Source organism: Pipistrellus kuhlii, unplaced genomic scaffold, assembly GCF_014108245.1.
Source record: "Pipistrellus kuhlii isolate mPipKuh1 unplaced genomic scaffold, mPipKuh1.p scaffold_m20_p_1, whole genome shotgun sequence".
Classification (NCBI taxonomy): Eukaryota; Metazoa; Chordata; class Mammalia; order Chiroptera; family Vespertilionidae; genus Pipistrellus; species Pipistrellus kuhlii.
The window spans coordinates 110,420,650-110,440,674 of record NW_023425404.1 but is presented as its reverse complement, the minus strand read 5'-3'; the positions used below and the strand labels follow the sequence as shown (position 1 = coordinate 110,440,674).

The 20,025-nt window shown below is 37.9% G+C and overlaps 1 protein-coding gene across 4 annotated transcripts in view; it reads left to right on the top strand.

Annotated features, from left to right (window-relative positions):
• Positions 1 to 20,025, top strand: part of NEBL (nebulette) — a 364,126-nt gene that overhangs the window by 274,958 nt on the left and 69,143 nt on the right. For 2 of the 4 annotated variants that reach the window (XM_045587986.1, XM_045587981.1), the window contains exons 6-9: positions 1,550 to 1,651; positions 2,957 to 3,058; positions 14,483 to 14,596; positions 16,474 to 16,575. The exons of the other annotated variants lie outside the window; for them this stretch is intronic. In XM_045587986.1, the coding sequence (XP_045443942.1) occupies positions 1,550 to 1,651; positions 2,957 to 3,058; positions 14,483 to 14,596; positions 16,474 to 16,575 (420 nt within the window). The remainder of the gene's footprint in view (positions 1 to 1,549; positions 1,652 to 2,956; positions 3,059 to 14,482; positions 14,597 to 16,473; positions 16,576 to 20,025) is intronic. 4 annotated transcript variants of the gene reach the window in all.

The window sequence follows — 20,025 nt, the reverse complement described above, 5'->3', positions numbered from 1 at the left end:
TCTGCTGCCGTTGCTCCCACAGGCTGACAGTGTCAGCCCTGCTTGCACCTGCTGACGGCATGGAGCTATTGGTGCTGGCGCCAGCAGCGGGTACCAGAGGGGCCTGCTCTATGAGTGGGTATGAGTGATGGCTGCTGCCCCGATCACCCCTCAGGAGCAAGGGGAGGTGGAGAGGCCTTGTGGGACAATCAGGACTGCAGCCAGTGTTTGCACTTACTGATGGTGCCAAGTGATTGGGGCCAGTGCTGGGTGCCAGCAGTGGGTGCAAGTGAGGCCAGCGCCGGCAGCAGGTACAAGCGCCGGGTGGGACTGTGGTGTGGGGGAGCAAAGAATTTTCAGTAACCACAGAGGTTCGCCCCACTTGTACCCACTGCTGGCACCCAGCAACTGGCACCCCCCTTGGTCTGATGTCCCCGCTCACTTGCTCCACCATCCCACCAAGGTCGATGCCCAGCATATTCTGCTGCTTGCTGTCAATGCACATGCCCCCTGGTGGTTAGCACACATCATAGCACAATGTTCCATTGTTCTGCAATTTGGAGTATTTACATATTAAGGAGATATATATATATATATATATATATATATATATATATATATATATATATATATATATATATATCTCCTTAATATGTAAATACTCCAAATTTGACCAGGCCTTGGTGATATTATCAAGTAGAACTGAATCTGGAGGATAGCTAAGTATTCTTTCAGATCATGACTGATCTCAGGAAATAAGGAAGGGACAGATTGGTGAAGTGTTGACCTTTGGACATTATACTGATTCACTTCGGGTCTATTCTTATTTGTCAACCCAATTACTCTAAATGACCACTGCTATCTAGAGCACCTTTGGCAAAATTTATGTATATTTTTCTTTCAAAATAACTCTTATCCACATGTTACTTTGTGCCGAATGTGCATTTGGAGGATGAATATTCCTTAATGTAATTGCTTTATTTGGGGACGATCCAAGTCAATGCAATGGTATTTAATAGGTAATAAAGCTATCGGTACCCAAGACTAGGATTTACAGATGTGGGCATTTGAATAGTCCAGTCAGAAAATGGAGAAAAGGGTATGGTTGGCAGGGTAAAAGTTAGAGAGTTACAGAGTTTCAAACCCTCTCCTCCAGGAAGTGATTTTCTGTATTCAAGTGCTGGGCTGATACTGCATCCACTGGGGTAGAGACTGTATGAAGAGCAAGTGAAAGCCCTTGAAGAGGATGTTATTTCTGTGAATATCAGTATGCACACTTAGATGCAATGACATGCATATGAGGGTAATGTATATGAGATCCCATAAAAATAGTTTTGTGCCAAGGTCTTGGGTTCATATTTTTTTATGCTATATAAATTTGGTTCATATGTAATAATGATAGTGAGGCATAGGTATAGTAAAAAGAGAATGTATCTACCCAAATAAATGTTGCATTAAATGTCAGTTGGCTTTCTAAGGTGACTGTAGCAAGAATAAATAATGTTGAGGGCATTAAGGCTATATGAAATTACTAATTTATTTTTTTAAAATCAAAACTGTCTCTGATCAGATTTCTTATAGAAAAGATATGCAGCACACCCACATGTATAATGCAGAGCTCAACAGACCAGACATCAAGATGGCAACACAGATCTCCAAGATCGTAAGCAATGTAATTGCTCTTTCTTATCTTGAGTGGAAATGATTTCTTATTTTTGCAGGAACAAAGCATGGCTTTGGCACTTTCATGGTTAATTTAATGAGTGAAATTATTCATCTCAATTTTTAAAGCTGAATTATCCATTTAATCCTGTAAATAATTTGAGTATATACAGGAGCTGCTAAAACTCAACTTGACTATAGCTAGTATTGCTATACTTTTAGATCAATATATAAACATATAGTATTCAGGTATAAAACAGCATTCAGATGTTTCAGTTTGAAAGTCAAGTTGTTAGTCATCTGGTCCCATGTTATCTCTTACCTCACCCTGTCCAAAAGAACTTCACTTGGCCTTGTTCTTATCTTGTAGCTGTTCATTTGCAGATTCTGTCTGCCAACATTTACCCTTGCATGTTTCCTACACAACAGAGCTATTTCTTATGTTCTCTAAGACATCCTCCTTGATTAATATTATTTGGAACATTCCCAATACCTGGATAAAAATGATGTCTTAACTTGAACCAAATATTTTTATTTATTTATTTTTAAAAATATATATTTTATTGATTTTACACAGAGAGGAATTGAGAGGGACAGAGAGTTAGAAATGTCGATGAAAGAGAAACACCAACCAGCTGCCTCTTGCACACCCCCACTGGGGATGTGCCGCAACCAAGGTACATGCCCTTGACTGGAATCAAACCCGGGATCTTTCAGTCCACAGGCCGATGCTCTATCCATTGAGCCAAACCGATCCCAGCTGAATCAAATATTTTTAACTAACTGGCTTTACACACCTTTAAAATTAATAATTATTTTCTAACTTAAACTGCATGTTAATCAAATAGGGTTAGATCAGTTCCTGAGACCAAACAAAGCCATAAAAGCTATCTGTATGTAGAAAACAGAGTCTCAGTTACTCAGAAATTTCTTACTTTTTCAATGTTTATAGATAGATACAATGATGATGATGATGATGATGATTAGATACATGACTCAAAATGAGTAATTATTTTACTACTGAATTGTTGAATTTATTTAGATAGCCATATTATAAAACCAATTTCTGCTTTAGCATTCAGTATTTTAGAATTTGATGAGCTGTAAGGAATATTTTTATGGATTGAGGGTCTTTTATCTATATCTATATCCCAAATATGCCTATATCTATATATCTATATATCTATTGTATATATCTATGTATCTATGTATCTATATCTATATGTTTATACCATCTATATTTTGTGGCTAGTGTCAATGTAATTCTTCATTGGAAAGTAGAAATATTTAACATTCTCTCATTTATTCATTTTAGGCAGAATACAAGAAAGGCCAAGGAATAATGAATAAAGAGCCTGCTGTAATTGGAAGACTAGATTTCGAACATGCTGTTGAAGCTTCTAAACTTTCTAGTCAAGTAAGACTCTACTGATGATTTCACAATGATTTTATTCAGAGATTTTGTTTCTAGCAGCACAGGAAAATATTTCACTTTAGATAATATCTTTACTTTCAAGAATATGCAAAGCTAATGTTTCTGAAACTATTTCATATAGGCTTACAATAATTATAAATTTTAGTATAAAAAAAGAAGCCCATTTTAAGCATGAAACAAAGTTTTCTTTTCTCTCAACTCAAATCCTAACCTTTTTTTTTTTTTTTTAAGTCCTAACCTTTTTTGATGAGTTTAGCCATATTGTCATATTTCTCAGGACTTCTAAAATTTAGCAGTAGTTATACCAAAAAATTAAATTTCTACCTATTTATCTATCAATCTATCTACACATTTATTCTTTAGATCAGTAATAAAGCATTAGTTTCTTCATTTTAAAATGATTTAGTTTAATTGTGAACTAAACAAGAGTGATGGAAATGAAGAAAACTTTGAAATCTTGTTGAAGAACATAAAACAAAATCGAAACAAGTGTAAAGACATGGCATGTTTTTGATTGAAAACCTCAATACATAAAAATTTCAATTCTTCCCAAATTAAAATATATTTATGAACATTATATATATATATATACACACACACACACAAATAGCTCTGAAAAGTATGAAAATGAAGACCAGTGAGGGACAACTTAAGTTATAAGTTACCATAGCATAATATAAAACTACTGAAATTAAATCAATATGGGATTGGTATAGTAAGAGATAAAATAATTAGTACGATGAAAAGGGAATCCTGAAATAGATTCCAATATGTAAAAAACTTAATATATGATAAAAGTGTTGGTTCAAGTCAGTGGGAAAAAGTTGGATTAGTTAATAAATGGTGCTGACATAACTGGTCATCCATCAGGGTAAAAATAAAATTGGACCTGAACCTTAAATCATATAAAAAATGAATTCCAGATGGATTAACTATGTAAATGTAAACAATAAAATAACTTTAAAATCTTAAAAAGAAAACCCAGGAGACCATAGATATCAAATAGAGATAACATAGTTGTTTTTAAATAAGACTAGAAATGGGGTGGGAGGTGGGGGGGGGGCTAGAAGAGGTTGAGTGGGAGAAGAGGGGACATACGTAATTCAATAATATTTTAAACAATTAAATAAAAAAGAAAAAATAGATGTACTCGACTATAAAACAATTTAAAAATTTTTCAATGGATAAAGATAACATTTGCAAAGTCAACAATGTGATATTATACAGTAAGTTTTATACGCTTAAAGTGCTTTCAACTTTGAAAATATCCATTCTTCAAGTTTCAAATGTCCTAATTACATTTTACAATGAAGAGATGTAAATGAGTAGAACTATAACTGAAGAACATAAAATGATAGAGTTTATCATATGGAGAAGGAAGAGTCTGAGAATTATTGTAGTTATTGTTATTAATCCTCAGCCAACGATATTTTTTCAATTGATTTTTAGAAAGAGGAAGAGTGGAAGGGGGCAAAAGGGAAGAGAGCAAAACACTGATGTGAGAGAGGCACATCCGTTGGTTGCCTCCTGCAAGCACCTTGGCTCAGGCCCGGAACAGAACCTGCAACACAGAGTAGGCGGACGTGAGAAGACTTGAGGGCCGTGGTGTGAAAATGAGACAGAGGGAGGGACAAGTCAGGGACACCCAAATGTAAGTGTCTCATATTGATTGGTTTACAGTTCAAGGCACTTTTACTAAACAACTGTGTGACTCAGGATGCTGATGCTATAAAGAGACTGGGGACATTCTCATCAGGGCCGAAGTGCTTCTCATTCCCAATAATTCCTGTTGAAGAGGCGGGAAGTATTGGCAACCCTTCTGATATTGCTTTAGATTTCTAGCGTAAGTACCTGATTTCTTAGGATTTCAGCCTTTTCTGGGGGCAAAGATCCCCCTCCCCCACCTCAATTTTTTAGGAGAAGAAGCAGATTCTAAGAAAGCTATATGGTTTGGTTGAATAGTTAATAAATGGGCTCTGAACTGCCTGATTTGAATGCCTGGTTCCGCCACTTGCTCATTAAGTGATCTTGGACTCATTCTTAACTTCTCCATCTGTAGTTCCTTCAAAGGTAAAGTGGGCAGCAACACCAATCCCCACTTTTTTTGGTTATTGTGAGGATTAAATAAACTGCTGTGAGTAAAGCATTTTAAAGGCTGTGCAGCCCATAGAAACACCACATAATTTCATAGGCATGATTTTGCAGTAGACGTTCAGAATAATTTTCCACTTCACATTTTGACATGAATTCACATACACAATGAAGCAGGAATAGTTAACATTGGCTCTTAGATGTCGGTCTTAAATTCCCTCCTTCACAATTCTATTTGAGGGTATTAGAAGAAAGTTTTGATATCTGAGCTTTTATTTTTGCATTTTTAAATTTAGTCCCCCAAATCTTACCATTTGATTTCTACATAGATTTTAAGGCAGGTATAAAAAAAAATCTTGAATCATTAGCAACGGATGATCAGGTACTTAAGCAAATTGTAATGTGCACGTTATATCCATCAGCTTTCCCCCGCCTGACATTCTTAAATCTCATGGTATAAGATCATCAGAAAAGGGGGAAACTGGTATGATGAATATATAGGATTTTCTGGAATGAACTCAGGATGCTGTGTTTGTTTTTTTCAGGTGTATCAACTAGAAATAAGGGCAGAAGGTGCAGTTTCTTATTTTCATTGACAACTGTGAAAATCATGTATTGTCTTGCTTTAAAACTAATGACAGATTGTTTATACAGGGCCACTCAAAGGCAAATAAATACATAGAAAGGAAATGCTTTAGGAAATGGTTTAGGGAAGCAGGGAAAGTGGGAGCAGGATGCAGGAAGGAAAGACCAAGTTAATACCAAAGGGCTTGTGCCAGAGAAGGTGATGATGAGGCGGTGCTCATGGAATGGAGGGGTAAGACCTGCCTGGTGTAAGGATGAGAACAAGGAAGCCAGCGGCAGAACTCTCCCCTTTTATCTGTAATTGAGCTGCAGGGTTGGACCCGGTAAAAGCCATGGAATTACCTAGCAGACTCTTCCTATGTTAACTTGTACAACAGTTTTGATCACATAGTTGTAAAGTTACCTTCTTTAAGACTTAGGGGAACATAACATTATGGTCAAGTAATAAAAAGAAAATGAGTAAAAAATGAAGTAAATTTTATGTGCCAAAATAAAGAGATAGGTGTATTTATGAGTGTCTCAAATGTTAAGTGTAGGAACTCTTAAAGTCATCATCTTAAAAAAATTCTTCTAAGAGCAGTTAACTTGTTAATATATTCATATATCATCTTAATTTGTTTCTTGGAATTTATCTATAATGAATGGGATTCTTTAGTTTGTAATATCAAAGAAAAATTTTTGTATTATCCTATCTAATAAAAGAATAATATGCAAATTAACCATCACCACCCACAAGCCATGCCTACAAAGCCATGCCCACAAGCCAATCAGAGTGAATATGCAAATAAACCCAACCAAGATGGCTACAGCCACAGAGAGCGGGAGGGAGGCATGAGTTTCCCTGGCAATAGAGGAACACACTCTGACAGCCTAGACCTCCACTTAAGGCTACAAAGTTTCATTTATAGAAGATAAATCCCAAGAAAAATGGCGGCAGCCACAGAGCAAGCAGAAGGCTTGGCTTTGCTCCAGGCTACAAAATTTCAATTGTAGAAGGTAAATAAATTACAGATACCAGGGGGCATGGCTGGCCTGCAAACTACCACAGGCCCCTCGCCCAGGCCACACCACATCCCAAGGGAATCCACACCCTGATCCAGGACACCTTCAGGGCAAATCAGCCAGCCCCCACCCTTGCACAAGGCCTCTATCCTATCTAAAAAAAAGAGTAATATGCAGATTGACCATCACTCCAACACAAGATTGCTGCCCCCATGTAGTTAAAGATCCTGCCCCCATGTAGACACAAGATGGCCAACAGGGGAGGGCAGTTGGGAGACACCAGGCCTGCAAGGGAGGGCATTTGTGGGCAATTAGGCCACCAGGGAAGGCAGTTGGGAGGGACCAGGCCTGCAAGGGAGAATAGTTAGGGGTAACCAGGCCTGAAGGGGAGGGAAGTTAGGGGCAAGCAGCCTGGCAGGGGAGAGTTAGGCATCAATCAGGGTGGCATGGAAGTTGTTAGGGGTGATCAGGCTGGCAAGCAGAAGTGCTAGGGGCAATCAGGAAGGCAGGCAGGTGAGTAGTTGGGAGCCAGCAGTCCTGGATTGTGAGAGGAATGTCCAAGTGCCCGTTTAGGCCCAATCCTAATGGGCAATTGGACATCCCTCAAGGGGTCCCAAATTGGAGAGGCTGCAGACTAGGCTGAGGGAGACCCACGCTCCCCTGTGCACGAATTTTGTACACTGGGCCTCTAGTATATAATAATTAGTCTTTGTTTTAAAATTTCATTTGCTATATTGATAAGAATGTGTTTTAAACCTAAAAATATTCCATTTTAGATTTTTATTAAATTTTAATAATAAGCATTGTTTTTAAATTGTAAGGGATAGTCATTGATTTAGAGAATGTCTCATTTTCTCTTTCTGACAAGTATTCTGTCCATCAACCTTCTCACACCCAAATTCTGGTTAAATGACAATTTAAATTGTATCACTCTCTTAGTTCTTTTTTATAGTTCTTAACACAAATTTTAATATTCATATATATATGTATGTATGTATGTGTTTAGATATCTACTTTATTACCTACAGGATTTATGTGTATTTAATACCATTATAGAATGGCATATATATATGCACCAGTCAATTGGGAGTGAGCATGGAAATTAACCCAACAAAGATGGCAGGTTAATTTGCATATGCAGGCCCCAAGTGGCCTGGGTCCCAGGAACATCCTCAGAACACAGGCTGCTCCTAGCCTGTAGGCCCATGTGTAGGCCCTGAGTGGCCGGAGTTCCGGAATGCCCTCAGCCACTCTGGGCCTATGAATGTAGGTGCCAAGTGGCTGGGGACAGGGTGGGTGCTTGCACATGTGCCAGCACCAAGCGGCGGCCCAGGTCTACACCACCAGCCCAGTGCCCACAACTAGAAGCTGGCTGTCGGCCTTGGGGGTGTACCCCCCAGGGCCGCAGGGACACACCCCTAGCCCAGTTTTCACAACACAGGGCGTCCTCTGCACATGAGCTGCAGAGGAAACACCTTTTCTTTCCTTTTAAATATATATTTTATTGATTTTTTAGAGAGAAGAGGGGAGAGGGATAGATAGTCGGAAACATTGATGAGAGAGAAACATCTATCAGCTGCCTCCTGCAAACTTCCCACTGGGTATGTGCCTCCAACCAAGGTACATGCCCTTAACAGGAATCAAACCTGGAACCCTTCAGTCTTCAGGCTGACACCAAATCAGTTCGAGCATAAACACCTTTTCTGACTGCTCATTGGCTAAGCTCCCTGTACATCACCACTTGCAGTGTACTTGGTAACTTGGGTTATAAGAATCCAAGACGGTGATCTAGGGTTTTTCTACCTAACTCCTGGAGGGGCTAAGAAATGTCATATCTTACCCTAGCTGGTTTGGCTCAGTGGATAGAGCCTTGGCTTGCTGACCACAGGGTCTGGGTTTGATTCTGATTAAGGTCATGTACCTAGGTTACAGGCTCCTGCCTGGCTGGGGCCCAGATCTGGGCTCATGCAGGAGACAACCAACCAAAGTTTCCCTCTCACATTGATGTTTCTCTCTGTCTCTCCCTCTCTCACACTCTCTAAAAATCAATGGAAACATATTCTCAGGCAAGGATTAAAAAAAAAAAGAAAGAAAGAAAGAAATGTCATATCCTATGAAAGATTCATTTGAAAAAGCCTAAAGAAGTTGTCATTTTTTCATGGTGAAGCGACTGGAATATGTGGGGATGAAAACACCTTGGCAGCTGAAGTGGCTGGCAGTGGCTACAGCAGCAGGGTGATAGGGCTGGCGCCCTGCCCCCCCCCCACTCCCCCCCGTATCAGCCCTCTAGGGAGTGGGCCTAAGCCGTCAGTAGAACATCCTCTGAGGGCTTCCAGTCTGTGAGAGGAGGCAGGCTGGGCTGAGGGAGCCCCCCCTCAGTGCATGAATTTCGTGCACCGGGCCCCCCTTAGTGTGTGTGTGTATGTGTGTGTGTGTGTGTGTGTGTGTGTGTATATATATATATATATATATATATATATATACACCAAATCAATAAATTTTTCAATATCATCCACATTTGGTGTAAAATCAGTAAGATATTATTTTGTTGTCAAAGTGAGAACAGAATTGTTATCTTGTCTAAAATTCAGACTTAAAATGTTATTGATTTTTATGATTGAGTTTTACATAAAAATCTACTTTTTTCTCTTGCTTGATAGTATTTCAAGGAATTAATGCCTATAGATATTGGAAGGAATTAATGCCTATAGATATTTGGCATTATGCTGTTTACTTTTCATTTTCACTCGTAATTAAGCTATACTGATCACATTTTCTATTTATTTTCTAATATTTATTTCTGTAGTCATGATGAAAGCTTTTGTTCAGGGTCTGCTTTTTTCTGCCTTTTCTGACTCATTGTGAATCTGAGTCATAGATGTTGTCATAAAGCCTATACTCCCTTGTGGTATAGAAGTCCGTCTTCAGACTGTTGAAACACTGCCTGGGCCAGATACAATATTAAAGAACAAATTTAAGTTACATCATTGTAATTTAACAGTTCCAGTGTTTTCTCTGAGTGTGGGCCTCTGAAAGTCCTGCTAAGTCTGTTAAAATATTTTAAATTACTTAGACATTTAACCCTAAATACCTATCCACATTAAAAAAAAAGTTGGCAGCCTAGCCAGTTTCTTCCAGTGGTTAGAACATCATCCGTTCACTGAAGGGTTGCAGGTTTGATTCTGGTCAAGGGTGTGTACCTCTATTACAGGCTCTATCCCTGAACATGCAGGAGGCAACCAATTAATGTTTCTCTCTCATGTCCATGTTTCTCTCTCTTTCTCTGCCTTTCCTCCCTTACACTTTCTCTAAAAAAGCTCAATGGAAAAACTATATCCTTAAGTGAGGATCAACAATGAAAAAAACATAGGTAAACATCAGCAATATAAGATAAAATATTCATCATTCAAATAAAATCAGTCATACTTATAGGTATAAGTAACTTTTATTTGTTTCCGAAATAATTGATTTAGGTAAGAGATACCATTGTGTCTTAAAACCACAGCAGAATCACTCAACACCTCTTTTTGTCTCATAAACTGGAGATTCTTTTGTTCCATGTTTGAGTTGTCAGTTATAATCAAAGAAAAGCTTTGCTTGATCCCTGGAATGCGAGCGTGCATAAAGAGGTAGACACTCAGATGTACGAACTGTGTATTGAAAATAGGAGAGGATGCTGGATACGCAGGTGTAGTTTGTGAGTTAACAAATCAGAAGGTGAGCAATAGGAACCATTTAAATCATTTGGTTATTTTCTTAGTTCACGTATGTGCAATCCTTACAGAAAGAGGTAAGAAATAGTTGGGTGTCAGTTTCTGGTAAATGTATTTTTTAATATAATGCAGTTTTCTTACTTTGTGGCTAATCAATGAGGGAAATTCTTGCATTTTTCTTAAGCACTTTTGAATTAAATCATGTAAAGTACTGAAGGTTAGAGTAAGATAAATTTCACAACACTTTGCTCATTATTACATTCATTTTAAGGGTAAGAATGACAGGTGTAATTTAAATAATTAGTCCCACACTACAGAAATAACCTGGAAAGGTTAGAGAGCATTTTAAAATTCAAATTTTAAGGTATGTAGCCTAATGCAAAAGAGTAGTAGAAATCTTCAAAAATAAAGTTCTCATTAAAATCTCATTTTAACACAGAACATGTATGTGCCCATTTATTTCACCAACATTTTGATGTAGTGACAAGTCTTTTTCTTCATAAATGAATCTTCAGTTTGGATTTTTTTTTCTTGCAAATCATACTCATATTGCATTTTTTATTATTTGAATTTTGAAAGACATTTTAAAAAGACATATTGCTAATTTATCTGAGCTCTAGAATCCTATATATCCTATATAATAAAGAGGTAATATGCAAATTGACCATCACTCCACCATTCAAGATGGCTGCTTCCATGTGGACAAAAGATGGCTGCCATAAGATCACCAGCAAGGGAAGGCAGTTAGGGGTGACCAGACCAGCAGGGGAGGGCAGTTAGGGGTGACCAGACTGACAAAGAAGGAAAGTTAGGGGTGACTGAGCCAGCAGGGGAGGACAGTTGGGGTGACCAGGTCTGCAGGGGAGGATAGTTAGGGGCAAGCAGGAAGGCAGGGGAGCAGTTAGGCGTTAATCAGGCAGGCAGGGGAATGGTTAAGGGGTGAACAGGCAGTCAGCAGTTAGGATCAGGTCTAAATGGTCAGTCAGAGATTTCTCAAGGGGTCCCAGATTGGAGAGGGTGCAGGCTAGGCTGAGGGACAGCCCGTCCCCACACAATGCATGAATTTTGTGTACTGGGCCTCTAATCTTCTAGATATTTATGCCCCTTTCTGGCTCCTCTGGTTGTCTTCACCACCCTTGTTTTAACAATAATTTCTTTGAATATGTAATTGCCTCCATTAAGTCTTTCAGAGAAATAACATAGTTTTCATAGAGATAATCAAACTCTTTTTGCAGTAAGTTTGTCAGTGTTCACAACTAAATTGAATTATCCTATCTAATAAAGAGGGAATATACTAATTGACCACCACACCCTCACAATGATGGCGGTGCCCACAGCCAATAAGGAGGGAATATGCTAATTGACTGCAATACCCACAAAGATGGTGGCTCCCACAGCCACAAGATGGCGGTGCCCACTCCCCTCAGCCCTGTCTGGGCGGCAGGTGCGCTGCAGGACCGGGTCTGCCCCCAGGTGGATCTGGCTGTTCCGTGTGCCTGCCTCCAGAATCCCCCAGTCCTCTCAGCCCCCCAACCGCCCAGGGCTGGCCAAAGCACAGGCAAGCCTCAGATGGCGGCTGCCCAGCCGCCCAGGGCCTCCCAAGGCTCAGGTAACCAGGGCCTGCTGAGGTTTGTGCTTCTGGCAGTGGCAGTAGCTGAGGTGTGATGGGGGGTGTTGCTTTCCCCTGATCGCCAGGTCGTGTCCCGCCCCTGAGGGCTCCTGGACTGTGAGAGGGGGCAGGCTGGGACAAGGGAACACCCTCCCCCCCTCCAGTCCATGAGTTTTCATGCACTGGACCTCTGGTATAATTATAAGTACAACTAGCATAAATAGTATTGGGTACAAACTCAGTTGACTCCTAGCCAGCTTACAGGTAGATTACAGTGTACCAATGGGAGCAAAAATGCTGGAGCTTACTTCTAAACCATTAGTACGTGTGATTCAATCAGAATTGCTTTGGAAAGAGATGACTGACACCAGTCTTGACAGAGTGTGTCTGGGTCATATGATGGTTCCCATCCTCAGGTAAGAACTCATCACAGGTTCAATGTTTAATGAGTAGAGGAAGGAATTAATTATTACGACTTGGATTGTTACTGCTTTTCAGAAATGTACCTTTACTCAGGAAGAGTGAATGCCAGGTTTAATGGCATGAGAATTTATCAGGTTAATTTCCAAGCCACACCCCCCTCTGTGTTGCCGGTGCTCCTAGTGTAGTCACGCTGGGACTATACGGTACATAAGGAAAGTACCCTGGGTTCTGTGGGCACAAGCATTCTATAACCTGTATTTGCCATTTAGCTGATAGATAACTAAGACACTCATGTTGCCTGGGGTTGGGGAATATGCACAATCAAAAGAAAACTTAGTGCTAGCCCATAGTACACAGCAGGATCAACTGATGAGTTAAATAGCTACCAGCCAAGAGTGTCCTGGATGCCACGGCCATCAGTCAGAACGTTTTACTCAGTAAGTGGAGAGTGTTGGTGGGTCTGGCTGAGTCTGGAGTTCCATTCAAGGGGAAATCAGTTAAGACAGCCTGACCTCATTGTCCAGGGAATAGGGGTTAAGCACTAAAAAGCTAGAGAGAAACAAAATCATCAATTAAAATACCTTGAAGGTTCCTTAGCAAAGGGGTGTTAAGGGTGCAAAGACAGTGAAATTGTGTGTTTTAATGCAGGGGCAAATGGCAAGTTTTTGCATTGATGCCAGCTACTGTGGAAAATAGTGAATGAGCTCCAAATTTATTTCATTGGTGATACTGTCCACTATTTCAAGACATTAAATAATTTCTTTTAATTCAGAGTGTTTCTTGTTTTAGGGAGACCTCACCAAATAATTAGAATAAATGAGGTTTTGCTTGAATTTAAAAGGTAATGTAAATATCAAAAAGTTTATTGGCAGATGGAACCACAACAGAAAATATTTGCTGCAAAGCATCTTGAAATATTTTCCACAAGCACTCCTATCAAAATTTTACTAGCTCTCTTCCATAGATTCCAGACACATGTCCCTCAGAGAGACAACACAGACTCAATTAAAATAGCCATCTCCAAGTAACTTTTTAGTAAACACTCTTTTAGGGCACAGCTTACTATGTATGCACACGGGTTCATTATGAGAATGTCGTAAAATATAAGAATTATTACTATAAAAATGTTATAAGAGAACAAACCAGCTTACTTTTGCTTTTGAAGTCTGAGCATCCTTTCCTGGCTACAGGAATCAAAGGGGATGTGAAATTCGAGTAGTCTTTTGTTTGTTTGTTTTTGGTAAGAAATTGTGTCTATAGTCCAGTTAGTTCTCATAGCATACATTCCTTTTCCTCTATCCATGGAGAAAAGTACAGTGCTATAGGATAACAATAATGCTCCTTTGGTTGCCCTAAGATTACTTATAAAAATAAGAAAATAATTTAGAATAAATATTGGAATTAGTTTTATTGCTGAATACAACTTTGGAGCTGAAGCAGAGGAACAAAAAATGACATTAATTAGACCCAGAACGTGTTAGAAAGTATAGTCCCAAATATGAATTTTTGAACAAATGGGAAATGGTGAGAAAAACCATGATACAAAGCATGTTTTATATTTGGAACAATTCCCTCAGGAAAATTCATATTCAAATTCTGGGGCTTAGGATCTTTTTTTCTAAATGTGGAAAACTCTAATTCATTTATGGTCTAAATTTCTCATTAATCATAGATTATAGGAATGCAGAAATGGAAAGTGATATTTAAAAATCCTGAGACTTAGTGCATATTCTTGTTAATAGGATTTAAGTTCATGCCTAATTACATTTAGGATCAATGTTCAAGTAGAGGTTGTTTTTTTAATAAAAAATTTATGCCTAATTAAACTTAATATGTGTGAAAATATGAGGAATTTTAAACTTTGCTGTCATTTGTTTTTAAGGTAGTTTTTTTATCTGATCTAATTACAAATCAAATGTGCTGTTTCAAAAGTGTAATGATAAATGTGCTAGTAAATTTATCCTTTTTTTTCTTTTATGGCAGATTAAATACAAAGAAAAATTTGATAATGAAATGAAGGATAAGAAACATCATTACAATCCTCTTGAAAGTGTTTTATTTAAGCAAAACCAGCTTGCCACTGAGCTGGCAAGTAATGTAAGTGTCTCATGGCTTGTAATTCATAGAAAATTATTTTCAATATATTTTGATTTTTGGTTTCTCAGAGTTGGCTGTGTTGTAATGAAACAAAACCATGTAATTGTAATTTCCAACCAATTTTAGTTGAAGCACTGAAGCATATTTTATTTAAGCTTTTTTATTGAGAAAAAATGTATTATTATTATTTACTATTAATAGTTACTAATACTAACTAGTTTATTAGTTTATATAAGAATAGTAATGCTGATAGGACTATTATATCCGATCAAGAGTAGAAATAGATTGCAAAGTTTTGCAGAAAAGTAGTGTGTAGTATCATAAATTAGTGATTATGATAGTAGTTAACTCATAATAATACCCATGAAAGGAAGCTTATTGTAAAGTGCTACCTGGTACATGCTAATTTATCATAAAGAAATTTTTAGAAATTGTACCTGTAATGGCTAACAATTCCTTCCTTATCCATTTTGAAAATGTTGTAATACTGCTTCACAAGATTTGTTTTCATGTCATGTGTTTAAAATAATCAAGTTCAAATTTACAAGAAAAGGTGTCTTAATTTTTTATTAGAATTAGGCAGAGTATAAAAGTAAACATAGAAAGAAACTGATCATTTTGCTATATTTGCAGGATGTATAGAGCACCCTTTCAAACATTAAGATTAGTTATTGTTGAACTGTTGCTTTGTTAGGTCATTCACACTTTGAAACTTTTGTCATATCCTGGCACTTCTATCTTACTTTCATTAATGTTTACAAGGTATTGTCATTTGTGTTCATTAAATAATATTGTTATTTTGTTTGTCACCAGAAATTGAAAAGGGAGTTTCTGTCTTTTAGGACTACTAGGAATATCAAAATAATTTCTTTCTTATATATTTGTGTGTGTGTGTGTGTGTGTGTGTGTGTGTGTGTGTGTGTTTGTGTCTATAGGTAAAAATATAATGCAAATAAAGTTGGAATATACTTATAGGAACCTAGAACATAGTACTGAAAACGGGTTTAGAATCAGATTACCTGTATTTGAATCCTGCTTATCTCTTAATATTATACCTTCATCTTCCTGTGCCTCACTTTCCTCATCTGTAAAATGGGAGATACTTAAAGTACCTACATACTAGGGTTGTTATCAGTACATATAATCAGTATGAATAAAGTGCTTAGAAAAATATTTGGCAGAGTAAGTGCTCAATACATTTTATATTTTTAATAGTTTATTATTATTATTACTGATATTATTATATATCCAAAGCAGGTGGTAAAAAGATTTATATGGCAATAGCATAAAAATGCCAAAAGCTCCCATATTGCCACAAGGCACAATAAAAATACAGTAGTAATTTTTAAAAAATATATTTTATTGATTTTTTACAGAGAGGAAGGGAGAGAGAGATAAAGAGCTAGAAACATCGATGAGAGTCATCGATCAGCTGCCTCTTGCACACCCTCTACTGGGGATATGCCCGCAACTAAGGTACATGCCCTTGACCAAAATCGAACCCGGTACCCTTCCGTCCCCAAGCCGACGCTCTATCCATTGAGCCAAACCGGTCTCAGCAAAATACAGTAGTAATTTCTCTTTATGTTTTGCAAGCAGAATTTTCATTAAATGTACTCGATTCTGCTTACATCACCCCCTTTTTAATACATAAAACAAAAAAGAAAAAGAATTATCAAAATATATTCAAGTCCCTAGAAATAACTCTTTACAATGCATTCAGTAGTAAATGAGCTCCATCTAGTGGCTATGTTCAAATTCATCTGCCAGTTTACCACTAACTAGTACTTTATGATGTATTTAACATGATAATGGCAATAATGCAAAAGCATATTTTCTCCTCCTAGATGGTATTGTGTTCCATGTTATTTTCATAGGTGAAGTACAAGAAAGACATTCAAAATATGCATGATCCGGTTTCAAATCTCCCAACCTTGTTTTTAGAACACGCTTTGAAAGCCAGCAAAATGCTCAGCGGAGTAAGTGGGTTGTGGCTGCTGTAGATGTTGTGTGGCTTCTCCAGCCACTATGCCTGCAATGCTCTTGGGCCTTCCTGCTTCCTTAGGTGTGGCCGGGCACCACTGTCCCCTCAATAACTAACTCCTTGAAAAGTAGTGGTCTGTTCGCCTATGTCCCACCAAAGCTGTTGCTTTACAAAGGGCTTCCCTGCTCCCCTGCCCCGCCCACCAACCCTTTAATATCTTTTGAATTCAAACATTCTTATTGAATAACGACACTTCATAGTTCTTTCTTGTCTTTCTTCTTCTCCTTTCTTCTTCTGTATTCAGTTCAAGGCTTTAGAAGGTCAGGCTCTTAAGTCACAGATCTTTTATTTTATGCAGGCCAGAGCCACGTGTCTGATGTCTAAAAGGTTCAGTGACATAAAAATGTGTCTTAATCTAATTTGTATTTTCTCTGAAAATAAATCTTGAAGGTTTTGACACTTTACTTTTGGTCGTTTAAAGGTTCCCAATTTTCTTCAGAGCTACTAAGAGTGGAGGGTGATTTCTTCATGTTCTGATGAAAGTGTTTGGTATCCCACCAAGTGGGTTATTCCATCAGCACTCACTTCCTGGATCCTGTTTCAAACACTTAGCGATGTCACTGGTGCTCATAACTGGAGATCTGGCTCCTCTGTGCCTCCATTTCCTACGCCCTAGCATGCCTCATGGTGATGATGGACTCTAATTTGACCTTAGGTTATTCTATGTCTATTTTAATAATTATTCATTCACTCACCCATTCACTCACATTATCCAAATTTATTGAATATCTGTTTTGGGCCAGGTACCAGTTAGATGGAAGGTATGGTGGGCAAGAAATGTGGAAAAGTGAAAAGAGTTGTCTTCAGGAGGTGTGCCCATAGTCATAGCATAGATTTAAAAGACCTGCAGTCAAAACTTGGTTACCAAACTATTTCTTTAATATATATATATTTTATTTTAGAGAGGAAAAGAGAAGGAGAGGGAGATATAAACATCAGTGATGAGAGAGAATCATTAATTGGCTGCACACCACCTACTGGGGATTGAGTCTGCGATGTGGGCTTGTGCCCTGACCAGGAATCAAACTGTGACCTCCTGGTTTATAGGTCAATGCTCAACCACTAAACCATGCTGGCTGAGCTGGTTCCCAAACTATTAAATAATGAAATACAGCTTCAGTTCAGGTTTGAAAATGTCTACCCTTGGCTGGATGTATTAAAACTTGTGTTCGTTATGTATAATAGTGATCCTCCTTTTTCCACCACCCCTGCTGTCCTCCTCCTGCAATGCACTGTGCATGTAAATACAATAATTCATACTCGCAGATCATTTTGATCAGTGTTTTTTGTTTGTTTGTTTGTTTTTTGTTTTTTGTTTTTTTAAGGAAAAGCAGCCCGTCATTCTATTCAGTCTGTTGAGCAGAGAATGAAAGTTAGAGGGCTCTCAGATCTGGAATTAGACTCAGTCCCAGGACACTTAATTCATGCTTTCCTATGGTTCCAAGAAACATGCTCATCTGTCCACCTCTGTACACGTTCCTCTGCTTCTTGAGTGTGTGTTTCAGTTTCAGGTTACCCCCATGACTCATAGGTATGCTTCCAAATTCAATACGTGTCTGTTTTCTGAGCTGCTCTACTCATGTTCAGTCGTTGTCCAGTTTTGATCCTTGCACTGGCATTTTGCCCTTGACTATTCCTCATCCATACTTGGGTTAAATTTCCTTAGGACATGCGGATTCATGTGTAAATAGGCCAATAAAAATATCTTGGTGGTAATGAAATCACTTGGTAGTTGGAGGACTATGTGCCAATCATAGGAAATATTTCTTTTCAAGAATATTGACTTTTATTATAATGGTGAAAATCATAGCTTAACATAATTTTTTTTTATCATCTCTTAAACAGAAAAAAAAACCCTCACAAAGTCATATGTTACATTTATTTTATATACCATTTATAAAGTTTAAATCTCTGGTGGTGCTTTTAACTTAGATTATAGGCCATTTGCCTCCATAGTAGAATTGTGACTTAATGCTTACTTCACAAGAGAACAAGTTTAAGTCTCATAATGCATTACTCTGAGGTACCTGTTTATTAAAATTGTATGATCATATATTGGCTCAAATTTATTGTACATTAGAATTGCCTTCTTTTAAAATTTAATGTAAAGAGAATTGGAATTTTGTAGATTTATAAAGGCAACTTAATTTAATTGAAAGATCGAGAAAGAGAATGCTTAATAAAAAGACATCTTGTAGATTTATAAAGGCAACTTAATTTAATTGAAAGATCGAGTAAGAGAATGCTTAATAAAAAGACATTCTGCCAGAATTAGTTGTCAGTTTGTTATGAATGGATGTTTTTAAAGACCTCTAAATGTCTTTAGTATAAATCAACATTTTTAAAAAATTTTTATTTTAATGCTTAGTGTGTAGAGTGAAATTAGTGCTCATGAGTTTGGGTAGTTGAACTAATTACATTTTTGAGGGAACATTCCCCCTGGAAAATAGAACTCCAGTAGCTTTCCGTTTATAACTTTGCATAAATTATAAGTATATATGGCGTGTTGCTCTCTGCAACTCCCACTAGGAGGCAACAGACTATTATATAAGGAACAGCAAGTACTGAAAGCTCTTTTGCAGATCTTAATTCAAACAGGTTCGTTTGCTTATCTAATTCTTAAAAATAGGAGTTTCTGAAATTCTCCATAACTAAAACACATCTTTGCTTTGGGGATGATACTCATTGACCTTTTCTCAAGACAGATTTATTATTCCAGACATGATATCCTGGGCTTTATTAGTTCTTGATTTTTAACTCTTGTCAGTCAAGATATATGATGTGAACATTATCCTGAGCTTCCTGGAGCCTTTTTCTTCCTTTATTCTGGCTAGAGTTTGGGGACACACACATCACTCTAATTGCCTGAAGGGGCTCTGGGGACCATTGTTGTATCTCTGTAACAGCAGTTCTCATGTGCATCCTCCTATCTCCGGCTCTGGGCCTCTTCCCGTTTCGCTCTCAGATGTCTGGAGCATCTGCTAAGACCCAATGTCAGTTGCATTACGGCAGACTTTCCCGCTCCCTTCCAAATGCCTCTCACTTCACCCCACTCTACACAGAACGGCCCTGGTCACTGAGATCCTCACTGCCTAATGAGCAGCCAGCTTTAGCTTAAGTCCCTGTGGCTTTGAGTCCTTGAGGATCACCATTTTCTTCCAAAAGTCTTTCCCAAACATGGCAAAATAACTGTGTCCAACAGCCAAACATGAAATTATGAAGTAATTTTTGTCTTATTGGTGACTATTTTACTTAGAGACCTGTAGCTGCCAAATTTGGCATTCTTAACCATTCTGGTATCTTCCAAATTCACTGTTTTGTCTGTATATCTAAATAGTCTTAATTCAATTTCTTTACCCTAAAAATTCAGTCAGCTGTATCTAGT